The sequence below is a fragment of the Bos javanicus genome, chromosome 15 (assembly GCF_032452875.1).
Source record: "Bos javanicus breed banteng chromosome 15, ARS-OSU_banteng_1.0, whole genome shotgun sequence".
In the NCBI taxonomy this organism is placed as follows: Eukaryota; Metazoa; Chordata; class Mammalia; order Artiodactyla; family Bovidae; genus Bos; species Bos javanicus.
Window position 1 is genome coordinate 83513889 of NC_083882.1, and position 19323 is coordinate 83533211.

The 19323-nt window shown below is 48.6% G+C and overlaps 2 protein-coding genes across 10 annotated transcripts in view; one reads left to right on the top strand and one right to left on the bottom strand.

Moving 5' to 3' along the window:
• Window positions 1–19323, top strand: part of STX3 (syntaxin 3) — a 98210-nt gene that overhangs the window by 48172 nt on the left and 30715 nt on the right. For 2 of the 8 annotated variants that reach the window (XM_061381629.1, XM_061381630.1), the window contains exons 10-11: window positions 3477–3568; window positions 4150–5800. The exons of 4 other annotated variants lie outside the window; for them this stretch is intronic. In XM_061381629.1, the coding sequence (XP_061237613.1) occupies window positions 3477–3554 (78 nt within the window). In that variant the 3' untranslated portion in view covers window positions 3555–3568; window positions 4150–5800. Of the gene's footprint in view, window positions 1–1142; window positions 5801–19323 lie in introns of those variants that run through there. 2 more of the 8 variants (XM_061381635.1, XM_061381628.1) reach the window with 1 other exon arrangement.
• Window positions 6026–11243, bottom strand: MRPL16 (mitochondrial ribosomal protein L16). 2 transcript variants are annotated; one of them, XM_061381637.1, is made up of 5 exons: window positions 10570–11243; window positions 10164–10449; window positions 9773–9838; window positions 7872–8020; window positions 6026–6691 (listed from the first exon to the last, which is right to left on the bottom strand). In XM_061381637.1, exons 2-5 carry the CDS (start codon window positions 10216–10218, stop codon window positions 6206–6208), a joined length of 756 nt encoding a protein of 251 aa, XP_061237621.1. In that variant the 5' UTR covers window positions 10219–10449; window positions 10570–11243; the 3' UTR covers window positions 6026–6205. The 2 variants fall into 2 exon arrangements, with proteins under 2 accessions (XP_061237621.1, XP_061237622.1); XM_061381638.1 differs by lacking the exon at window positions 10570–11243 and having other exon boundaries at window positions 10164–10460.

Genomic DNA, 19323 nt, shown 5'->3' on the forward strand with positions numbered 1-19323 from the left:
ATTTGCTTTTTCCCCCTCCTGGTACTTGGACTCGAGTCCTTGACATTTTTTTGTTTGTAGAATTTTGTTCTGATTCTTCACAATCCCCCTGGAAAGGATATTAACATTAAGAAAAGGCATAATAGTCAGTATCTCTCCAAATCCACGGATGAGAGATGTCTTCCAAATTCACAGGGCCTCTCACCATTCCTAATTCCAGGAATTCAGAATGTAAAACATTTTGTAAAACGAGGAGGCAGATCAATCCATTGTTTTTAGCTGACTTACCCGACTTCTAAGACGCTAAGTTGCTGAGCCCTTGCTGCGTTGCTTCCCTGTTCCCTGACCGAGTCCAGGCCAACTGGCACACAGGCCTGGACTCGGGAGTCAGAACTCGTAACAGAAGACACCCTATGTCTGTGCTCCCCAGTTGTACTCAGGGATAATGGCATCACCCCCATTTTCATCGGGGAATCTCGGTGGAGCTCAGGGAAGTTAGGAACTTGCCCAAAGCCTGCTCAGCTCGCAAGGTAGAGCAGCCGAAACAGGCCTCCAGGACTTTTCCGTGTCCTGTTCGCTGTGCCTTTCTGCTTCTAAGACAGGCTGGGTGGGCAGAGGGCGTGAGGAGACTCCAGTACCAGCAAGCCTCTGAGCTGCATTGGGAAGGAACTGATGGGGGCCCTGCACACAGCACGGGTGTCTTTCTCCAGCGACCGTGCCTCTCCACCCACACGTCCATCTACGGAGCCGACAGCCCCTGGGAAGGGTTCTAAGAGGCCCAGGGGTTTCCCTTTTTCCCCCTCTCTCTCTTATAACAGGGCTTTTGGATCTTTCCAGGTGGCTCAGGGGTGAGGAATCCGCCTGCCAAGCAGGAGATGTGGGTTCAATTCCTGGGTCGGGAAGATCCCCTGGAGAAGGAAATGGCAACTCACTCCAGTATTCTAGCCTGGGAAACCCCATGGACAGAGGAGCCTGGCGGGCTGTAGTTCGTGGGGTCACAAAGAGTTGGATACAACTGAGCGATTCAATAAGACCAGAACGTTTGGGTTCTTGCATGCTGGGTGCTTACTTCAGGCCCCGTCGCGGATGCCTGTCGGCTGTCGGGTGGGTGTTGACTCTTCCACGATTCTGTTTGCAGCTCATCTCTCCTCTCCGCCTTCCAGGTGTGTGGCTGAGTCTTACTGTTGCTCTTTGCCGTCACCCGGGGTGCTGACCCGACCAGCATCTCCCCCCCAACCTGTTGTAGAGCCTGGTTTCACCCCAGCCTGGTGTGGCCGCCACCCCTGCCTTCAGATGGCAGCAGTGTGAATGGCCTTCCTGAGAGAGTGAGCCCCGTTCCTTTGTTTCCCTGTAACCACCCCTGGACCCGACCCGCAAACGGTCTCGCCCGGGAGGAGCCTGAGCTCCCTCACCGCCTTTCCTGCCCCACCGGCCCTGAAGCGCCTTCTCCTGGACTGTAGGAACCAAGCCAGCTTCTGTCTCCGCTCCGATGTGTCAAACTGTCCTGTGCCTTGGAGAGCCTACCTGAGACCTCCCCAAGGTGCTGTACTGTCTACCTCATGGAGTGTTCTCCCCAGAATTGTAACAGTTTGTTTTAAAGTGGGATATCTTTAACAAAACAAGGGGATTCTTCCAAGTTTGGCAACATAAGACTCGGGCCTGAGTCTCCTGCCTGGCAGGATCCCAGTCCCCCCAGCTTATTGTCCTTGTCTGAAAGCAGGAGGCATGCGCAGAGGTCGCTGTGGTCTCGGAAGCTGCCTTCTCTGAAGCGTAGCCTTGAAATGAAGCTCTCGGTGTGCCGAGCTCCGTGGCGACCTTCCACCTCTGTCTCTGCTGTACTTCCTCACGTGGACTCGGGCGCACTGCCTCAGACCGTCATCTGAGGCCTGTGCAGGCTGGGCTGTGGGGTCACCGTTCTCATGTCTGGGTCTGGGGAGCTGGCTGTTTACTGTTAGAGCAATGGCTGAGAAGCCACTGCGGGGAGGCCCAGCGTAACCAGGCCTGTAAAATCAGCCGGTGCTGAGGTGCTTGAGGCTCAGGCTCTGGGGAGCTTTCAGATGGGAGCAGCTGTGAGTATTCAGGCATTTCATGTGTCCAGATGTATTTTTATAATCGTGTGTATGACATGTATGTGCATATATGCATGGGTCTCTCAGGAAGTAGGGAACTGGAAATGAGGATTTTCTAACTTCAAAAGAATAACTTGAGCTAGGCTAAAAATCAGGAATCATAGTAGAAACGTGATCTTCTCATGTCACTGGGAAACTTGCTGTCTTCTACACAAGCATTCAGACCACCCAGAGGGCTGGGGTGGGCACCAGGCGGGTCCCGCTAGCAGACAGGAGGAGGGACGAGCTCGCCACCCCTCCCTGCTTGCTGCCGGGGCTGGGCTTGTCCTGAGAACACCACGTTGCAGCCTGGTTTCGTTCGCGCGACCGTGGGGCTGTCCTGTGTCCAGGACTAAGCCAGCTCGGGAAGCCAAGATCCACTCAGCAGTTCTTCCTGCTCCCAGGTTAGTGGACTTGATAGATTCCTTGTCGCCCCCACTCGTCATGGAGGAAACAACAGCCAGGAAATTTCTAAGCGTAGTTTCTGTGCTGAGCCAGTGTGAGCCCCCGAGACTCCCGGCTGGTCCCGGCCAGCTCCCGATTCGTATTTCAGCTTTGACTTTAGTGCTTTCTAGGAGAGGGGAGCAGCCTGACCCAGGCACCCCGCCTTCCTGTGCCAGGGCCACTCACTCAGCCAGCACCCAGCACTCGGACGGAGCCGAGGGGCCCCCGTTGCCTGTGGCTGTGATGTCCGACTCAGGCCTGGCTCCAGCAATGCAGGCAGCCAAGCTCCAATCAGACCTTTGCTCTCCTGAGACTAGGGCCTGGGGCTTATCATTTGGATACAAGTGAAGGGTTTTTTTGTTTTGTTTTGTTTTTAATGTAAACTGGATAATTTTAATTGCTAATTTAAAAATAAATGACTCTATATACTGACTGTGAAGAGTTCTGGCTCCAGGTCCCTGTGAAACACTTGCTGATGGGCTGCCCCAGGTGGTGACTTGTGTTTGTTTTGGAAAGGGGTGAAAAAAATTTTTAACCGCGTGCTAGAGCAGGTGGATCCAAAGTTCTAATGTTTGAAAATGGTTTAACTCCCAAAGAATGCACTGTAAAGTTCCATGTATTTGGATCTTAGATTTCAAGGGATTCCCCCCAAAAGACTTTGGCTTACTCACTGAGAATATCCGTGGCTCTGGGGTAAGTGGGGTGAGCCTGATGTGATGTAGCCGTAAAGCAGAACGATCCTCTGAGCTTGCTGTTCAGATCTGTGACTCTCTCACTGAGAGGTGATGTCTCTTAGCATCCTGGGTTCTAGAAGCCAGATCCATCTTCCTTTCCCTTCACATCCACTTCCACACCCAGACCCATCCCTGTCTGCCTTCCTCTGCAACCCTCTGTGCAGTGACGTCATTTCTCACGTGCTTTTTCTTTCCTCGTCGGGAAGAACAGAAGAAGATCATGATCATGATCTGCTGTGTTATCCTTGCGATCATCTTAGCTTCTACTATTGGGGGCATATTTGCCTGAAAAGAACCAAAAAGGTGAGCCATCTCTGGGGGCCAGCGGTGGGGAGGGGGTCAGGCTTTTCACCTGAGATGCTTGTGTCCTGAAGGCTTGTCACCCGGTGCCTTAATCTGTGTGGGATTGGGTGCTGGTAACGGTTGGAGAAAACCGAGAAACAGGGACATGAGTGAAGAGGGAGCTGGGAGAGCATGGGTGGACGAGGAGGCAGAAAGAGGCGGTCTGTCCTGTAAGCAGGTCTGGCAGCAGAGGGTTTTGCTGGGAATCCTTTGCCTAAGGGTGTTGGCTTCCTGTAGCGAAGGCCCTCCCGCAGCGAGGGCTCTCCCGCAGCGAAGGTCCTCCTGAAGCGAAGGCTCTCCTTTAGAGAAGGCTTTGGCACATGGAATGGTAGAGAACAAATTCGTTATTGACTAGAAGCACCCTGAAACTCTGGAAGAGGGCCACAGGGTGAACCCAGAGTAACGTTCTTCCCTTCCGAGGTGAGGAAGGTTTTTGCAGCCCTGAGTCGTCCTTCACGCCTGTAGACGGGAGTGGTGCCCCTGGCCGCGGCCACCCTACCGTGTGATCTATGATCTCCCCTCCGTTTCTGTCGTCCTTTCAGCCCTCACAGATGGACCCTCACCTGCTTTCTCAGTCCTTCTTCCACCTCTGTGGGGCCGCTGCAGACTCCTCCCGAGTTCTTTCCATTGTGAAACCTCGTATGACACAGCACCTCAACCATCTCCCCATTCAAACTGACGCAAAGGGAGACTTAGGAGAATATGGCCTTGGGCGGCAGGCAGGGCGACTGGGCAGGGAGTACGGCACTTTGCGGTGGGTTAGGAAGGCGGTTCGAGGAGGAGAACGCAAAGGAAGGAGACTGGTTAGGAAATGGACTCGGAGCTGGAGCCCCCTGACGTCAGCTGTTGGGGGCAGGGCTTCACCGCGGGGGGTCACCAGATCTGGGCGCTGCTGCTTCTGCACTTCCGGTTCCGGGTCCCACCTTTGACCCACCCTGCGTCCCCGTCCTTCTTCAGAGCCTCCGTCCCTGAGGCTATTGTCCAGTGATGGGCCCTGAGCATGGCTCCTCACTGCTGTGTCCACAGTGCTTAGCACAGCGCCTGCCACTTACAGCTGCTGTCTGTCCACTTTACTATGCTGATTTCTGCTATGGATGAATCCTTGGATTTGATTCTTCAACACTTTAAGGCATCAGTGGGAAATGATCTATATCACAAGTCTATAAAAATGCCCCAGAGTGGGTTGATCCACTTACACAAAAGTATAGGAGCGCCCCCTCACCTCCCATTTCTACAACATACACCTTAAAGTCCTTTATCTACGGGAGGTGGGGATAGGAGAGTTGTCAATAGGCTGTTACTTTGCGGAGATGGCTGGCCCCAGGATTGTGGTTCTGTAATTAAATGTGGACCCTGAAAGAAACAGGTTTATGCTGTGACTGAATGCCCCACAGTCATCACCACCACTGCTCCGTGAGCCCTAACAAAGAGATGACGATGTTAGGTCAGAAGGCCAAATGAACCCGTCGCTATTCCTTCTGATTCATGCTGCCAGCTGACACGGGCAGCACTGGCCAGCAACGCGTGTACAACAAACGGGTCCAAACACTGTCCTCTGTTCACGGTTCAGGTGTGTTCCTGTGCAGCTCAGTGATTAGTTACTGTACAAGAGATTCACTAAAAATACATTAAAAATCACAGTAGGTGATTCTTGAGGACCACTCAACTGCTTAGACGAGTCTGTACTTTGGAAAGTAAATTATTCTGCCATCAAGTCTAACTTTTTAAGAAAGTGGGGTGAAAAAATGGACACTTTAGTCACTGTGCTGTTTTCTGCCCACTTTCAAAGCAAATGGTTTAATATCTCTATCAATCTGTATCTCCTTTGGTTTGCATACAGGATAACCACCACTGCTAGCTAGCTCTGAAAAACAGATGAACTTTGTTCAAGGCAAACATGGAGCTGGGCCCATGGGCCTTTGAATGACCCAGGCCCTCGCTCATTCAGCAGTAGGGATCTACCGGGCGGCCCCTGCACTGTGCTAGGACCTGTAGGGACACAGACGCAGAGCCAAACACCCTCCATCCGCAGAGGGTTTCCCGCCTAGCAAAGACCACAGCGTTCAGCTTTTCTATCAGTTCCTTTCGCTAAAAGGCAAGGGCATGTCTCTTGCCACATTGTCCAACATCCCCCCTTCTGTGACTGAGAAGATGGGTAGCTGGGCATAAATAAATGTTGTCAATTACTCTGTGCACTGCTGTTTTCTCTGTTTTTCCAGAAACAGTAAAAGTTTGTAACTAGGCAAGTGGCATAAAAACTAGCTCCTGAAGTGTGTGTATGTAAAAGGCTGACTTGTATCAGAGGTGGAAAAGGAAACGTGATTTAGCCTTGAAGACATTCCTCTTCCCGTTGAGAACCAGTCAGTCAGGTCTGGTTCTTAATCCTTTAAGGGACTGAGTGACCAATGAGAAGTTACATCATTTTGAGCTAACGCTCAAACTTTAATATAATGTACTTAAAAGAATCCGACAGGTGACGTACAGTTTTTCAGAGCATCTGTTCATATGCTGCTCCTCGGTTAGGACATCAGAGGTACCCAAAGGCCCGAAGGACTGGCTCAGGGGCACGAAGGCGCGGATTCCTGCTCCTGAGCCTCACTACACGCGCTCAGGCATGTAGAACTTGCCCCAGTACCGCCCCCGGTGGGTCAGGTCGTAGGGGCTCAGCACCTTCCGTATCCCCAGCATGTTGGCGGTGGCTATGCGCTCAAAGGTCCAGGGGTTCTGGTTGTTCCGTTCTCGCTCCTCTTGGTCTTTCTGCATCTTCTCTAGAGTCTCACGGCTCACGGCCTTGGCAGGGAAAGGCAACTTGTGGGCAACTCGGTCAAGGATGCCTTGTACCTCCTGGAATTCGCAGCGCCCGCCCACCTCAACTACGAGGCGGCCCGCCTTCACGGGGGTCACGTAGTGGTCGATGGCGCCCTTGCCGCCCCCCATGCGCTGCCCCATGCCCTTGCGGGTGATGGCCTTGAATGGGGCTGGTACTCGCCATAAGGCAAACATGTTCTTGGGGTCTATGAAGCGGTTGATTGTCAGGCGCATCATTTCAAAATGCCCCCAGTGGAGGTAACCGCCACCCAGTGCCTAGAAGTGAATGGAAGCATTAGAAACACATGGAAATTTAGATATCCTTCATTTGTGTTTTAATAGGTGGCATTAGTGGTAAAGAACACTCCTGCCAATACAGGGGACATAACAGAGACAGGTTCGATCCCTGGGTTGGGAAGATCCCCTGGGGGAGGCCATGGCAACCCACTCCAATATTCTTGCCTTGAGAATTCCATGGACAGAGGAGCCTGGCAGGTTAGAGACCATAGTATCGCAAAGAATTGGACACAACTGAAGCGACTTAGCACGCCTGGGTGCTATTCTTATGTCTCTTATGGAAACTGTGGCTTCAATGATGCATAAGAAAGTAAAAATATACATTCTAATCAGTACGGTGGAGGAAAAGCCTAGGGTATGATAATAATGGAGAACAAGTGTGGACCCACTTCAATGGACAGCCAGGGAAGACCTCTTTGAGGAGGTGACGTTTATAGCTAACGCCAGAAGTGAACGAACCAGCCAAGGGAAACAGATGAGCATTCCAGGCAGAGGAATGGCACATGCGAAGCCCACAGTGAGCCTGAGCAGAAGCCAGTGTGGCTGGGCAGAGAGAGGACCGCGGAGCAGACCGAGGTGCTGAAAGGCTGGCAGGCGCTGGCTGGACAGGCTTTGGGAAGCGGACTTGAAAACCTCTGGCTGCCTGGTGGGAACTAAACCGGTGTCCACAGCCATTCATGTAGGTAACGACGTCAAGTTTTCACAGACGCTACCTGATGAGTAGGATATGTCTAGACATCCCACATACTTGGGAGAAGGCAATGGCACCCCACTCTACTACTCTTGCCTGGAGAATCCCAGGGATGGCGGGGCCTGGTGGGCTGCCATCCATGGGGCTGCACAGAGTCGGACATGACTGAAGTGACTTAGCAGCCCACATACTAAATCATGGATAATCTTGATCAGAGGTTTGAGGAGATCTCACAGTCTGACTATGGGATAAATGAGGTAACCTCTTCCGTCTCCTGCTTTTACATTATTTTCACTCGTAAATGTTAAAAACATTTATGACTCAATGCTTACTGGGTGCTGCACATCAGTTTAAAGAGCTGCTGGTGGCAGTTCTAGTGAAAGCTGTGGAGGAAGAGACCAGAAGGAAGCCAAGGAGTCAGTTTTGGTCCCTGGCTTCCGTCCTGTAGCCGTGTGACGCTGAACTCACCAAGATGGCAAAACTGCCTTCTGTGAACTCAGTGGCTTCAGTGGAAGGACCTCGTATGTCACGCAGGTTTTTAGGCTCTCTTCTCACTTTTGGCACAAGTGGTGCCCTTTCGACAAATCTCAGCTTGGGCTTTTCAGGAATGGAGACACCTACAAGGAGCACAGACAACCAAGAGTAAGTCAAACCAAAGGATTTGACTTCGGTCAATGTTGAAGGATTCATTTTTTTCCTAGAAAGATTCATAACCACCAGGTCAAAGCCTTAAAGTTACCACTCAACAACAATTCCAAAAGTGTGTTAGATTTACCTTGTGGGTGCTTTCATTGACACTGGAATTTTCTGACTATGACAGCTGTTGATAGAAATGTTTTTGAACCTTTTAAGATAGCAAAGTTTTAAATTGACAACCAAAATGCCTTTTTAAAATGCCTACCCTAAAGGGACTGTTAGGGAAGGTATAGAGATATGAGACAGTCACAAAATAACCCGAGGTAACATCTTTTTGTGTATGTGAATGTTTTGTGTGCTGGAATTAAGCTGAATTCTTTACATGCATTATCTCATTTAATCTTCAAAACAACTTTACAGCCCTGTTTTTTTTTAAGGCTTCCTTCTTAAATTTTTTAAACTTTTAAAAGTTTAACACACATATATTAAAGGGTCCAATAAAAAATGTGAATTATCACAAAGCGAACACACAAACATACACACATAACTATAATCCAGATAAAGAAATGGAAGGTAGTGCTTTTAATCTCCATTTTATAGAAGAGGAACTTCAGGCCTGGAGACATTTTATAATTTGATCTGGGCCATCCAGTTAAAACAGCAAAGCCAGACAGTATGATACTATATTGTACATAAAAGTAGCCAAGTTCTCCTGCTTGCCACATTTTTACTGGGAGACTTACAACCTAGTACTCCTTTGATCAATGCTCTTTGCTCTTTCTATTCAAGGGCATTTCATGCTGAGAGCTGTATATATCCTACCATGTGCTTGCCCGGTGAAGGTAGGTGGGCTGAAACCCAGGCCACACACAGTACACCTGATAAAGACACATATTGCCACTTTGACAATATGGAAAAAAATTAACTTGTAAGTCATTTACAGTTATTTCCACAGTAAAATAAGCATGGGTCTGTGATGGAGTCAAATATAAAACAGGAGACTTTAAGGACTACAAAAACTGCCCCCTGCCATTTCTATGTGTCTTGGGCTTCCCTGGCAGCTCAGTGGTTAAGAATCTGCCTGCCAATGCAGGAGATGTGTGTTTGATCCCTGGGTCAAGAAGATCCCCTGGGGAAGGAAATGGCAAAAATCCCATTGTCAGAGGAGCCTGGTGGGCTACAGTCCAAGGGGTTGCAGAAGAGTCAGACAGGGCTGAGCACACAACAGAGAAACTTTGTAACATTTTCTCCCCTCTCCAAGGCTGTATGCACTCCAGGGGTGCAGTAGTTTCACAGTTATGTGTCCAAGATGAGGCCTTCAGAGGTCCAGGCATCTATTTTTGAGATTTCCAATATATTTTAAAAAGTGTAAGATTTATCAAATTGTGGCTTACCTTGACTTTATATTAATAAATTAATGCTTCTCACACAATAGGTACATGCACATATGTGACCTCATTTGGAGCAAACATCAGAAGTCTAAACTGGAGGCCGATTAGGTGCAGCCGAGAAGGGGGCTGCGGGTCTCGCACCAGTGGTAGGCCATAGGGGAGATAATCCATTAACGATTTTAGCATTTAGAACACTGCCTGGCATAGAGTGTGCCTTCAACACATGACTACTGAATGGATGAATGGGAATGGGGGCACAAGGAAACCCCGGCTCTTGACCCACCCCCCGCTAGGTTCCATCACAGGAAAGGCTTATAAACCAGAAGCCAGATAAGCTCTCACCTTCAAACGTTGGCACCGGGAGCAGCGTCTTCAGGCCGGCACGCGCGGGCGGCGCTGCCCACGAATCTACAAAGAAAGGTCAGATTAAACCCCGAAGGCGACAGGCCCAGGGCCTGACGCGCTCTGCGCCTTGACGCTCCTGACAGAGCTGTCCTGTGGGCCGCGGGCTCCACTCTGGGAGACCCGAGGCTCTCGGCCCCCGAGAAGGACCGGCAGGGGACTCGGGGGCGACCCCACGTCGCGCAGACGCTTCTGCACGAGTCTCTCCGCGTGAGGGGCGAAGGGCGCGGCAGGCCCGCTTGCGGTTCAGCACCCGCGAGGGGGCCTCAGGCGATGCGAGACACACGACGGGGGGGTGGGGGTGAAGCCTGGGGGGCAGGGGACAGCTGACCTGACAGGGTCGCTCGCAGGACGGGGGCGCGGGCGCCACTCAGCAGCCGCCACATGGTCCGCGCGCGGGGCCGCCAAAGGCGACGCCCGGGAGCCTAGTCCAAAGCTGCTCCAGCCGCCGCGCCGTCGGGCCGGAAGTTGCATTCGCGCCGGTCCAGGCCGCAGAGAGTCCCGGGTGGAAGTGGAGGAAACCGGAGGCTCGGCACCTGGATTCCGGCCTGGCGCCCGCGGGGGCTGGCAGTCCGTCCCGATATGGGTCCGGCGGGGACGGACGCTGTCTCCGCGGACTGCGTAGAGAGGGCCGGGCGCGCGTGGCCAGGTGATGCCGTGCGGTTCACTGCAACCCACCGCCTCTCGTCCCCCCTCCCTCCCGGGACAGTGGGAAAAAGCGACGGAGGCATGATTACCTTAACGTTTCCCGGGAAACTGAATGCGCCTCGTCCTGGCTTTGCTGCTGCTGCTGCTGCTAAGTCGCGTCGGTCGTGTCCGACTCTGCGCGATCCCATAGACGGCAGCCCACCAGGCTCCCCTGTCCCTGGGATTCTCCAGGCGAGAACAGTGGAGTGGGTTGCCATTTCCTTCTCCAATGCATGAAAGTGGAAAGTGAAAGTGAACTCACTCAGTCGTGTCTGACTCTTCGCGACCCCGTGGACTGCAGCCTACCAGGCTCCTCCATCCATGGGATTTTCCAGGCAACAGTACTGGAGTGGGGTGCCATTGCCTTCTCCCAATATGCTATCTAGGTTGGTCATAACTTTCCTTCCAAGTCTACTGTACTTAAGTCCTGCTAAATCCGCGCGTGGTCTTTCTCCAAGGATTAATTTCGTAAATGGCAACAGTAAAACCTGTAATCTCGCAGAGCTGTTGGGAGAACCCTCCCTTCCCACAGTTTTGTATACTTCTTGACTGCACGCTGAGTCTGTATCAGACGAGTTAGTGGGTTTTATTGCAGCCGCTCATTTCTGTCCCAAGAACAGCTCTGAAAGGGTTAAACTGCCCCCCACCCCCAGCTGCCCGGCCTGGGTCAGATTTTGGGCAGCTCTTCTGTGCTCTCCTTGCCTCTCCACAAAACTCAGGCGATTCCCACGTGCTCAGGCATTTAAAAGTCTCAAGCTGAATGCTGTATAATATTGTTTTGGGTGGAGAATAAACCTGCAGTGCAGGCACTCGTTGATTGGACTCTTAAGTCTTTTGGTGCCCTGAAACGTCTACCTCATTACTTATTTTAAAAGAACTAAACATTAACTCATATTTCTGCATTTAAGTAGTAACGATAATATCTATTTTTTCTTTGTAAGAGTTAAGTACAATGGAGGCTACAAATATGAAAATCCAGTGATCCTATCTTTATGAATTTATGTACAGAGGATATGATGGGAATATAAACAGCTAACATGGAGATATGAGAAGAATAAATAAAGGGTGTGAAAAATGGAATCATGGACCTGAGGTCTTCCTGGATCACAGAAAATTATTTTTCCCCTCAAATTTTTCACAGCTGTTTATTTACACTTCTCTTCTGATAGTTCAGGGCTAGTTGTTTGTAGGAAAATGAGGTTCAGGGATTAAATGATTTACTATACAGTATGGTGCAAAATAGGGAATCTTGACAGACTTAGTTTTGTTGGAATGTTTGCTAGCATCTCCCAAAAGTTGGTTTTCAGACTTTCCTCAGGCCTTCATTAAACATGTAAATATCTGGTTCCTACTTATTAAGAAACTCTAAAGATGAGGTTCAGGAATTCCTGTCATGAACTGGCCCTCCCAGTGATTCTAACACCTAATCAAGTTTGGGGATCTGTGCTCTGCGAGCACTTCGAAATTTTAAAGAGTAGAGTACAGGCACAAGGCATTGTTTCTGGATTCTCCAGGCCAGTACGCACTGAGATTTATAATTTTCCTATCTGTATAAAAATTATCTAACACCTCAGTTTTTAATTTCTTAAACTCCAGAGATGAAGATGACAAATCTGCAGCCCAGTCCCAGGTCCAGGTGTTGACTGAACACAACACGCATGGCGCACAGAACATGCACACACACACGTGTGCACACACATGTGCATGCTCTCATTTTAATAAAAATACTGGATTTTTGCTTATCAGACTCTAATCAGAATATCATAATGCAATAAACAACCATGCAGTCTCCACTTCAGGAAGCCCACAGAACCTTCTCGAGGGGCTAGTTAATATCAGCTTTTTTTTTTTTTAATAAACCCATTTAGTTTCCATACGGTGTAGAGCATTTCCACAAGGGCAGCGGTACCCTAGTTTTTTCCACAACAAAAACAATGCACTGGCGACTTCCCTGGTGATCCAGTAGTTAAAAATCCGCCTGCTGATGCAGGGGACACAGGTTTGATCCCTGGCCTGGGAGAATCCCACACGCCTCGGAGCAGCTGGGCCCGTTCGCCACAACTATTGAGTCTGTGCTCTAGAGCCCGAGAGCTGCAGCTGCGCCGTCACACCCCAGCTGCTACAGCCCGAACTTCTAGAGCCCGTGCTCTGCAACGAGAGGACCACGGCAGTGAGAAGCCTGCGCACGCGACCAGGAGCAGCCCCTGCTCCCCACTAGCAGAGAAAGCCCGTGTGCAGCAAGGAAGACCCAGCGCAGCCAAAAACAAGTAGGTAGATTAAAGACATGCTGTGCTCTAACACAGTATTAATAATGAACATACCAGAGAGATCTGCTGTCTACCAAGCGCTCTCACACACACACACACAGGTTATCGTATTGGAGTCCCTTTTTTCTGTAGATGATGGTGGAAACAAGGCTCAGAGAAGTCTCCCTTCATTGCACGTGTATCTGCTGAGTATCTCCCTTACTGCCCTGAGAGGCACGAGAGTGTCTCCACATGTCCCAGAGCTCTCCAGCTAAATTAGAGTCAGTCAGACTCCTGGGGGGTTATTAGAGTTTTACAAAGGAGTTATTTCCAGCATTTCTCATGGAGTGAGTCAACAGGCATGAAGAATGGATCAACTTCTAATTGTTTGACCAAGAGGGAACCATGACAACTACTGTTCTTGCTTTTGTCTTGGAATTTACAGACGAGATCCATGGTATGTCTATGAATGGTTTCAACATAGTAAATGAATCCCTACTGCGGCTTAGTCAAGTTATTTACAAGTCTGTTATTATGACCATGCTATAAGAAACATCCTTATTCATACCATTTTGGTACTGTTTTGGTATTTCTATTGGGCAAATTCCGAAGAAAAATCACTGGATCAAAGGGATATTTATTTAAAATCGCCTTGCCTCATAAAATTGCATAAACTAGCCTTCACCAACAATGTATGGGCATGACTGTCACACACACCCTTTCTGGGAAAGGCTGTGAAAATTCTTTTAGAGCTTTGCCAATGTGACAGGTGGAAAACCACATCCAGTGTTATCTTTATAACAGGACTTTAACACAGAATTGCTTCTGACTCAGTTTGGCCTGAGGCCCCAAGGTATGTGATAATTCCTGTAATTCAGATGGAGGAGTTGAGCTTCCTAATCTGGATTTAGTAATATAAAGGAGCTGATAGGGATTGGCTTTGCTATTCTTAGCTACTCACTCTCCTCTAGTGTGTAGTTCGTTACTCAGTCATGTCCAGCTCTTTGGGACCCCATGGACTGTAGTCCGCCAGGCTCCTCTGTCCATGGGATTCTTCAGGCAAGAACACTGGAATGGGTTGCCCTTTTCTTCTCCAGGGGATCTCCCCAACCCAGGGATCAAACCCCGGTCTCTCGCATTGCAAGCAGGGAGAGTTTTTACCATTTGAGCCACCAGGGAAGCCCCAGTCTGTAAGAAGCACTGGAAAAATAAAAAAAGACAGGGGGAACTGATGATGACAATAAGGGTTTCTTTGGACAGAGTTGATATTCTGTGAGTTTCACTTCCCTCCGGGCTGGTCAGGGATGAAGTGCTCCGTGAGGCTCAGTGAGAGGCAGTTCAAGATCATCTCGTTGACACAAGACTGGGGAAGTTTGTGTTTGGAGGCTGACCAAAGCAGCCTGCGGCTTCAGAGTAGAAGGAAGTAGCCGCGTTTGCACTGATGTCAAGTCAAAGGTGTGACTATGCGGGTGACCGGAAGGGGGCCCCCGTGCAGGGCACAGTTTTCTTGTGTCCCGGCCAGCAGGACCCCTTGGAGAGGTGACGAGAAAGAAGCCAGAGGAGTTGTACCAATGGATGGCCAGGGCCAGTGAGAAGAGTTACAGGCAACAGTCAACTGTTCAGCAGAGATGGATGTGCCCGCATCAAGGCACCTGCGATGTCCTCTGTAGTGAGTGTGTGTGCCCTCTGAAAACCCCATGAAGCTCCCCAAGGAGAAAGAGGATGCTTTAAAGTGTACCCTGGGTGACTTCCCTGGTGGCCCAGTGGTTAAGACTTTGCCTTCCAACGCCAGGGGTGTGGGTTTGATCCCTGGTCGGGGGGCGAAGATCCCACATGTGACCTGGGCCAAAAAACCAAACACAAAATGGAAGTAATATTGTAACAAATTCAGTAAAGACTTTGAAAATGATCCACGTTAAAAAAAGAAAAATCTTGAAACAACTGTCTCAGACCCTGGGATGCCGTAACAGAGTATCCCAGATGGTGGCAGAAACAACAGAAGGTTACTGCCCGGCTGTTCTGGGGGCCCAAGTGTGAAGTCAAGGTGTCAGCGCATGGGTTTCTCCCGAGCTGTGGGGAAGGGTCTGCTCTAAGCATCTCTGCTGGCTGGTAGATGGCCGTCTTCTCCCTGTGTCTCCTCATACCGTTTTCCCTCTACGTTGCTCTGTCACGTGTCCAAACCCCCACCTTTTATAAGGACTCTAATCTTATTGGATTGGGGCATAACCTTGGTTACCTCACTTTAACTTGATTTCCTCTGTGAAGACCCTCGCTCCAAATAAGGCATTTTTAGGTATTGCTGGTTAGGACTCCAGCTTACCTTTACTAGGGGGAGAGGAGGGTACAGGTCAACTCCTAGCAGGTGCCATGACTGTAAGCCATCCCAAAGGGGTCAGAGGTGAGGGGTCAGGGGCAGGAAAGGTCTTCAGTGTTGGTAAATGTGCAGAAATGAGAACTAAAGACCCCTCCCCTTGCCTCCATTTCTGTTTTCACCGCTCTCTCTCTGGCTGAAACTGGAAGAGGGGAGCAGCCTTACTTTTAAATGCAATTCCAAGTTTCAATTATTACACAGTTTTGGACATTTTAGTTACTGAAGTAAGTATGTTTTCTGGGACTGGAAGTGACAACACAACTTTTTTTTTTTTAATCAAGGAGTGAGGAGAAAATGCAACAAAACAGCCTTCCAGAGTGAGTCTGGATCAGCAGTAGCAGGCTACGCTGTAGCTGATTTCCCATAGCGTTCTCTGAGCTCTGCGTAGTGGCCTTGCTTGCATCCTGGTTACACACTTTGCATATTATTTTTGGCTGCACCCTGCTGCGTTCGGGGGTTCCCTGACCAGGGATTGAACCTGGGCCCCCTGCCTTGGGAGCGCAGAGTCTTAAACACTCAACCACCAGGGAAGTCCCTAGTTTGCAATTTAAAAAAATTACTAGAGATGATGAACTTTTCTCATCTTCTTGGTTTCATATCTTTTTGTCTGTTTTTCTGTATGTGTGATTCACTTCTTGTGTGTTTTGAGTTTCAATCACACTGTGCATTTTTTTCCTCCCAGATTCAAAGCTGCTTGTCGTGTATATTAACTCCTGTTCAGGTGTATGAGTTTTGATTTTTTTCATCTTTCAGTACATCCTTTAATTTTTTTGAGGCATGATGATTATAATTTTTTAAGCAGTAAAATCTACCAGTAATTTTAAGAGTTTTTGAGACTGATCATATGATTTTAAGGGACAGAGGTAAGGCTCTAATATAATTCTTTTCCAAGTTGAAAAATCCTCATTTGATATGTGACTTTATAATGTACTAAATTCCCACATTTTAATTTTTTTGAGTTCCTTCTGATATTTCACTCCACTCCCATAGTCTCTCTGTTCTGAAACCAGTGCCACAGTTTTAATTATTGTTACTTTATTACACATTTTTACATACACCTGGTCAAGTTCTTCACTTTTGCATTTTACTCTGCAAAAAAATATTATGGCACATTTTGCATGCTTGGTCTTCAAGATAAAATTTAAAACTGTTCTTTTTTTATTTCACATTTGTTTTATTCCTCCAGGTATATTGTTAGGTCCTTCGAAAATATGAGAGGGTAGGTTTTTAATTTCATTTATTTTTCTTTTTAAAAAGAGTTTATTTATTTTTAACTGGAGGGTAATTGGTTTACAATGTTGCTCTGGCTAGAGATTCCAATACTACGTTGAATGAAAGGGACAAGAATGGGCATCCTTGTCTTTCTGAGCTTGGAGGAAATGCTTTTAGCTTTTCATGGTTGAGTAAGATGTTGGCTGTAGGACTGTCGTATATAGCCTTCATCATATTGAGGTATATTCCCTTATTTCTACTTTGTTGATTCCATATTATTTTTAAATGGGGGATAGTATTTGGCGCTAATCTTCCTTCTTCTTTCCCTTGCATCTTCACAAAAGTAGTTAGGCACAGCTGACCCCTTCCTGACTACTTTTGAACTGTGGTGTTGGAGAAGACCCTTGAGAGTCCCTTGGACAGCAAGGAGATTAAACCAGTTAACCCTAAAATAAATCAACTCTGAATATTCATTGGAAGGACTGATGCTGAAGCTGAAGCTCCAATATTTTGGCCACCTGATGCGAAGAGCTGACTCATTTGAAAAGACCCTGATGCTGGGAAAGATTGAAGGCAGGAGGAGAAGGGGATGACAGAGGATGAGATGGTTGGATGGCATCACCAACTTGATGGACATAAGTTTGAGTAAACTCTTGGAGTAGGTGATAGACAGGGAAACCTAGCGTGCTGCAGTCCATGGAATCGCAAAGAGTTGGACATGACTGAGCAACTGAACTGAACTGACCACTTCCTGTGGGAAGCAAGCTCAGCCTTTACCAGCCATGACCACTAGAGGTCACAAAAGCACTTAATATAGTCACTGAAACACCGGAATGCAGTCTGGAGCATTAGCGGTTATGCAAAAATAAACCCATACAGATTGCATTTAATTAAGGTACTTTCTCAAAGTGGAATTGTGATTCCTCATAGCAGACCCATCGTCAACCTCACTCCCCTGTCCCCTACCCCTGCCAATACAGATGAACACAGTTAATCACTAGTGTGCTGAGAAGCATCAGTCACGTCAACTCTTTCTGACTATATGGACTGTAGCCGACCAGGCTCCTCTGTCCGTGGGATTCTCCAGGCAAGAATACTGGAGTGGGTCGCCATGCCCTCCTGCAGGGGGTCTTCCCAACCCAGGGATCGAACCCACATCTTTTATGTGTCCTGCATTGGCAGGCGGGCACTTTACCGCTAGTGCCACCTAGGAAGCCCACTCAGTTACTAGGCAGGTAGTTAAAATGAGGTTTTCGTACATGAAACCAGCCTAGGACCCCTGCTTTTTGCCTTCCATGCCCCTCTTTTTCCTTTAATGTCAATCATTAGAGCAAATGTTGGGTGCGGGACTCACACACACACACACACACACACACACACTTTCCTTTGTGTGTGTGTGCAATTGTTGAGAAAAAGTCGTCTTGGTCTGACTTTTATTTTTGGCTGTGCCATGCAACATGTGGTATCTTACTAACAGTTCTTCGACCAGGGACTGAGCCTGTGGTCCCTGCATTGGCGGTATGCAGTCTTAACCGCTGAACCACCAGGGAAGTGCCAAAGTCATCTTTGTTTACAATTTTCCCCCATTTTTCACTGCTCAACTATTATGTGTTGAATGCAGAAAACTTAGAAAACAGAAACAAATAGACAAAAATTGATCACTAATCATTCTATCATGCAGAGGTAACCGCTGTCACACCCTGGGATGGATGATATTGGGGTGTTGTGTAGTCTAATTTCTTCCCTTGGCTATGCATGGATGTCTTTTCATGTCATCAAGCATTGCCTTCACCGTGAGCTTTAGTGACTTTTAGAATCCCATCATATAGATGCACAGGGTTTGCCTGTTTTGCTCTATTGTTGGACACACAGAGGGCTTCCACTTCCCCACGCTACAAATGCTGTGATATGTCGTGCGTGTGGGCGCACTCAGTCGTATCCGACTCTGAGAGCCCATCGTCTGCCGGGCTTCTCTGTCCATGGAATTTTCTAGGCAAGAACACTGGGGTGGGTTGCCGTTTCCTACTCCAGGGGATCTTCCCGACATAAGGATCGAACTCGTAAAAACTCTCAGCAAATTAAGTGTAGAAGAAACGTGCGTGCGCGTTAGGTCCTGTCAGTTGTCTGACTCTCCGCAACCCCATGGACTGTAGCCCAACAGGCTCCTCTGTCATGCGGTTCTCCAGGCAAGAATACTAGAGAAGGTTGCCGTTTCCTACTCCAGGGGATTTTCGGGGTCCTTTACCACCAGCGCCACCTGGGAAGTGCATTTTTTTGCCACTCCCTGAAGGCTTCTTCCATGACGGTGACGGTCGGGGCCGTCGTCTGGGATCCTGTGACTTACCTTACAGCTGTGAGGGGGTGGGTACCTGGGCCTGTGGGCCACGTTTCTCTCCTGGGGGCCAGACTGTTGCCAGAGGGCAGGTGCTTGCTCTGAGATGCCAGGAGGGGTGGCCTGTGATGCAGCAGTTAAGTCTGTCCACGTCTGGGTGCAGTCTTAGGAAGTCTATTGAGGGTGCACGTCTAAGGCTTATTCTCTAATTGTCCCAGCTGCCTTTTTTAAAAGTTTATTTTTAAATTGAAGGATAATTGCTTTCCAGAATTGTGTTGGTTTCTGCCAAACATCAAGATGAATCAGCCATAGATATATACCTGTCCCCTTCCTCTTGAACGTCCCACCTCTCTCCTCATTCCACCCCCTAGGTTGTTACAGAATTGGGTTTGAGTTCCCTGAGTCACACCCAGCTGACGTTTTGATTCTTATATATCTGTGTTCTCTTATGCTTTTCCCCTTCCTATAAATTTCAGAATTGGGCATTTTTGGGGTCAAAGTTGAGTATATCTTAGGTCTTCTGATACACATTTTCATATTCTTCTCTAGAAAGTTTGACCAATATTGACTCCAACAAACAGAGTTTAGAGTTTCATTGCCTTAAATTTTCCTCCCAAAGATCTGTAACTACTCCAGTGTCCTG

Coding starts and splice junctions, on each gene's coding strand:
- MRPL16 (XM_061381637.1), bottom strand. CDS start 10,218: ATGTGGCGGCTGCTGAGTGGCGCCCGCGCCCCCGTCCTGCGAGCGACC. Junction 8,021..9,772: donor CCCGGTGCCAACGTTTGAAG/GTGAGAGCTTAT, acceptor TGCTCCTTGTAG/GTGTCTCCATTCCTGAAAAG. Junction 6,692..7,871: donor AAGGCAGTTTTGCCATCTTG/GTGAGTTCAGCG, acceptor ATTCACTTCTAG/GCACTGGGTGGCGGTTACCT.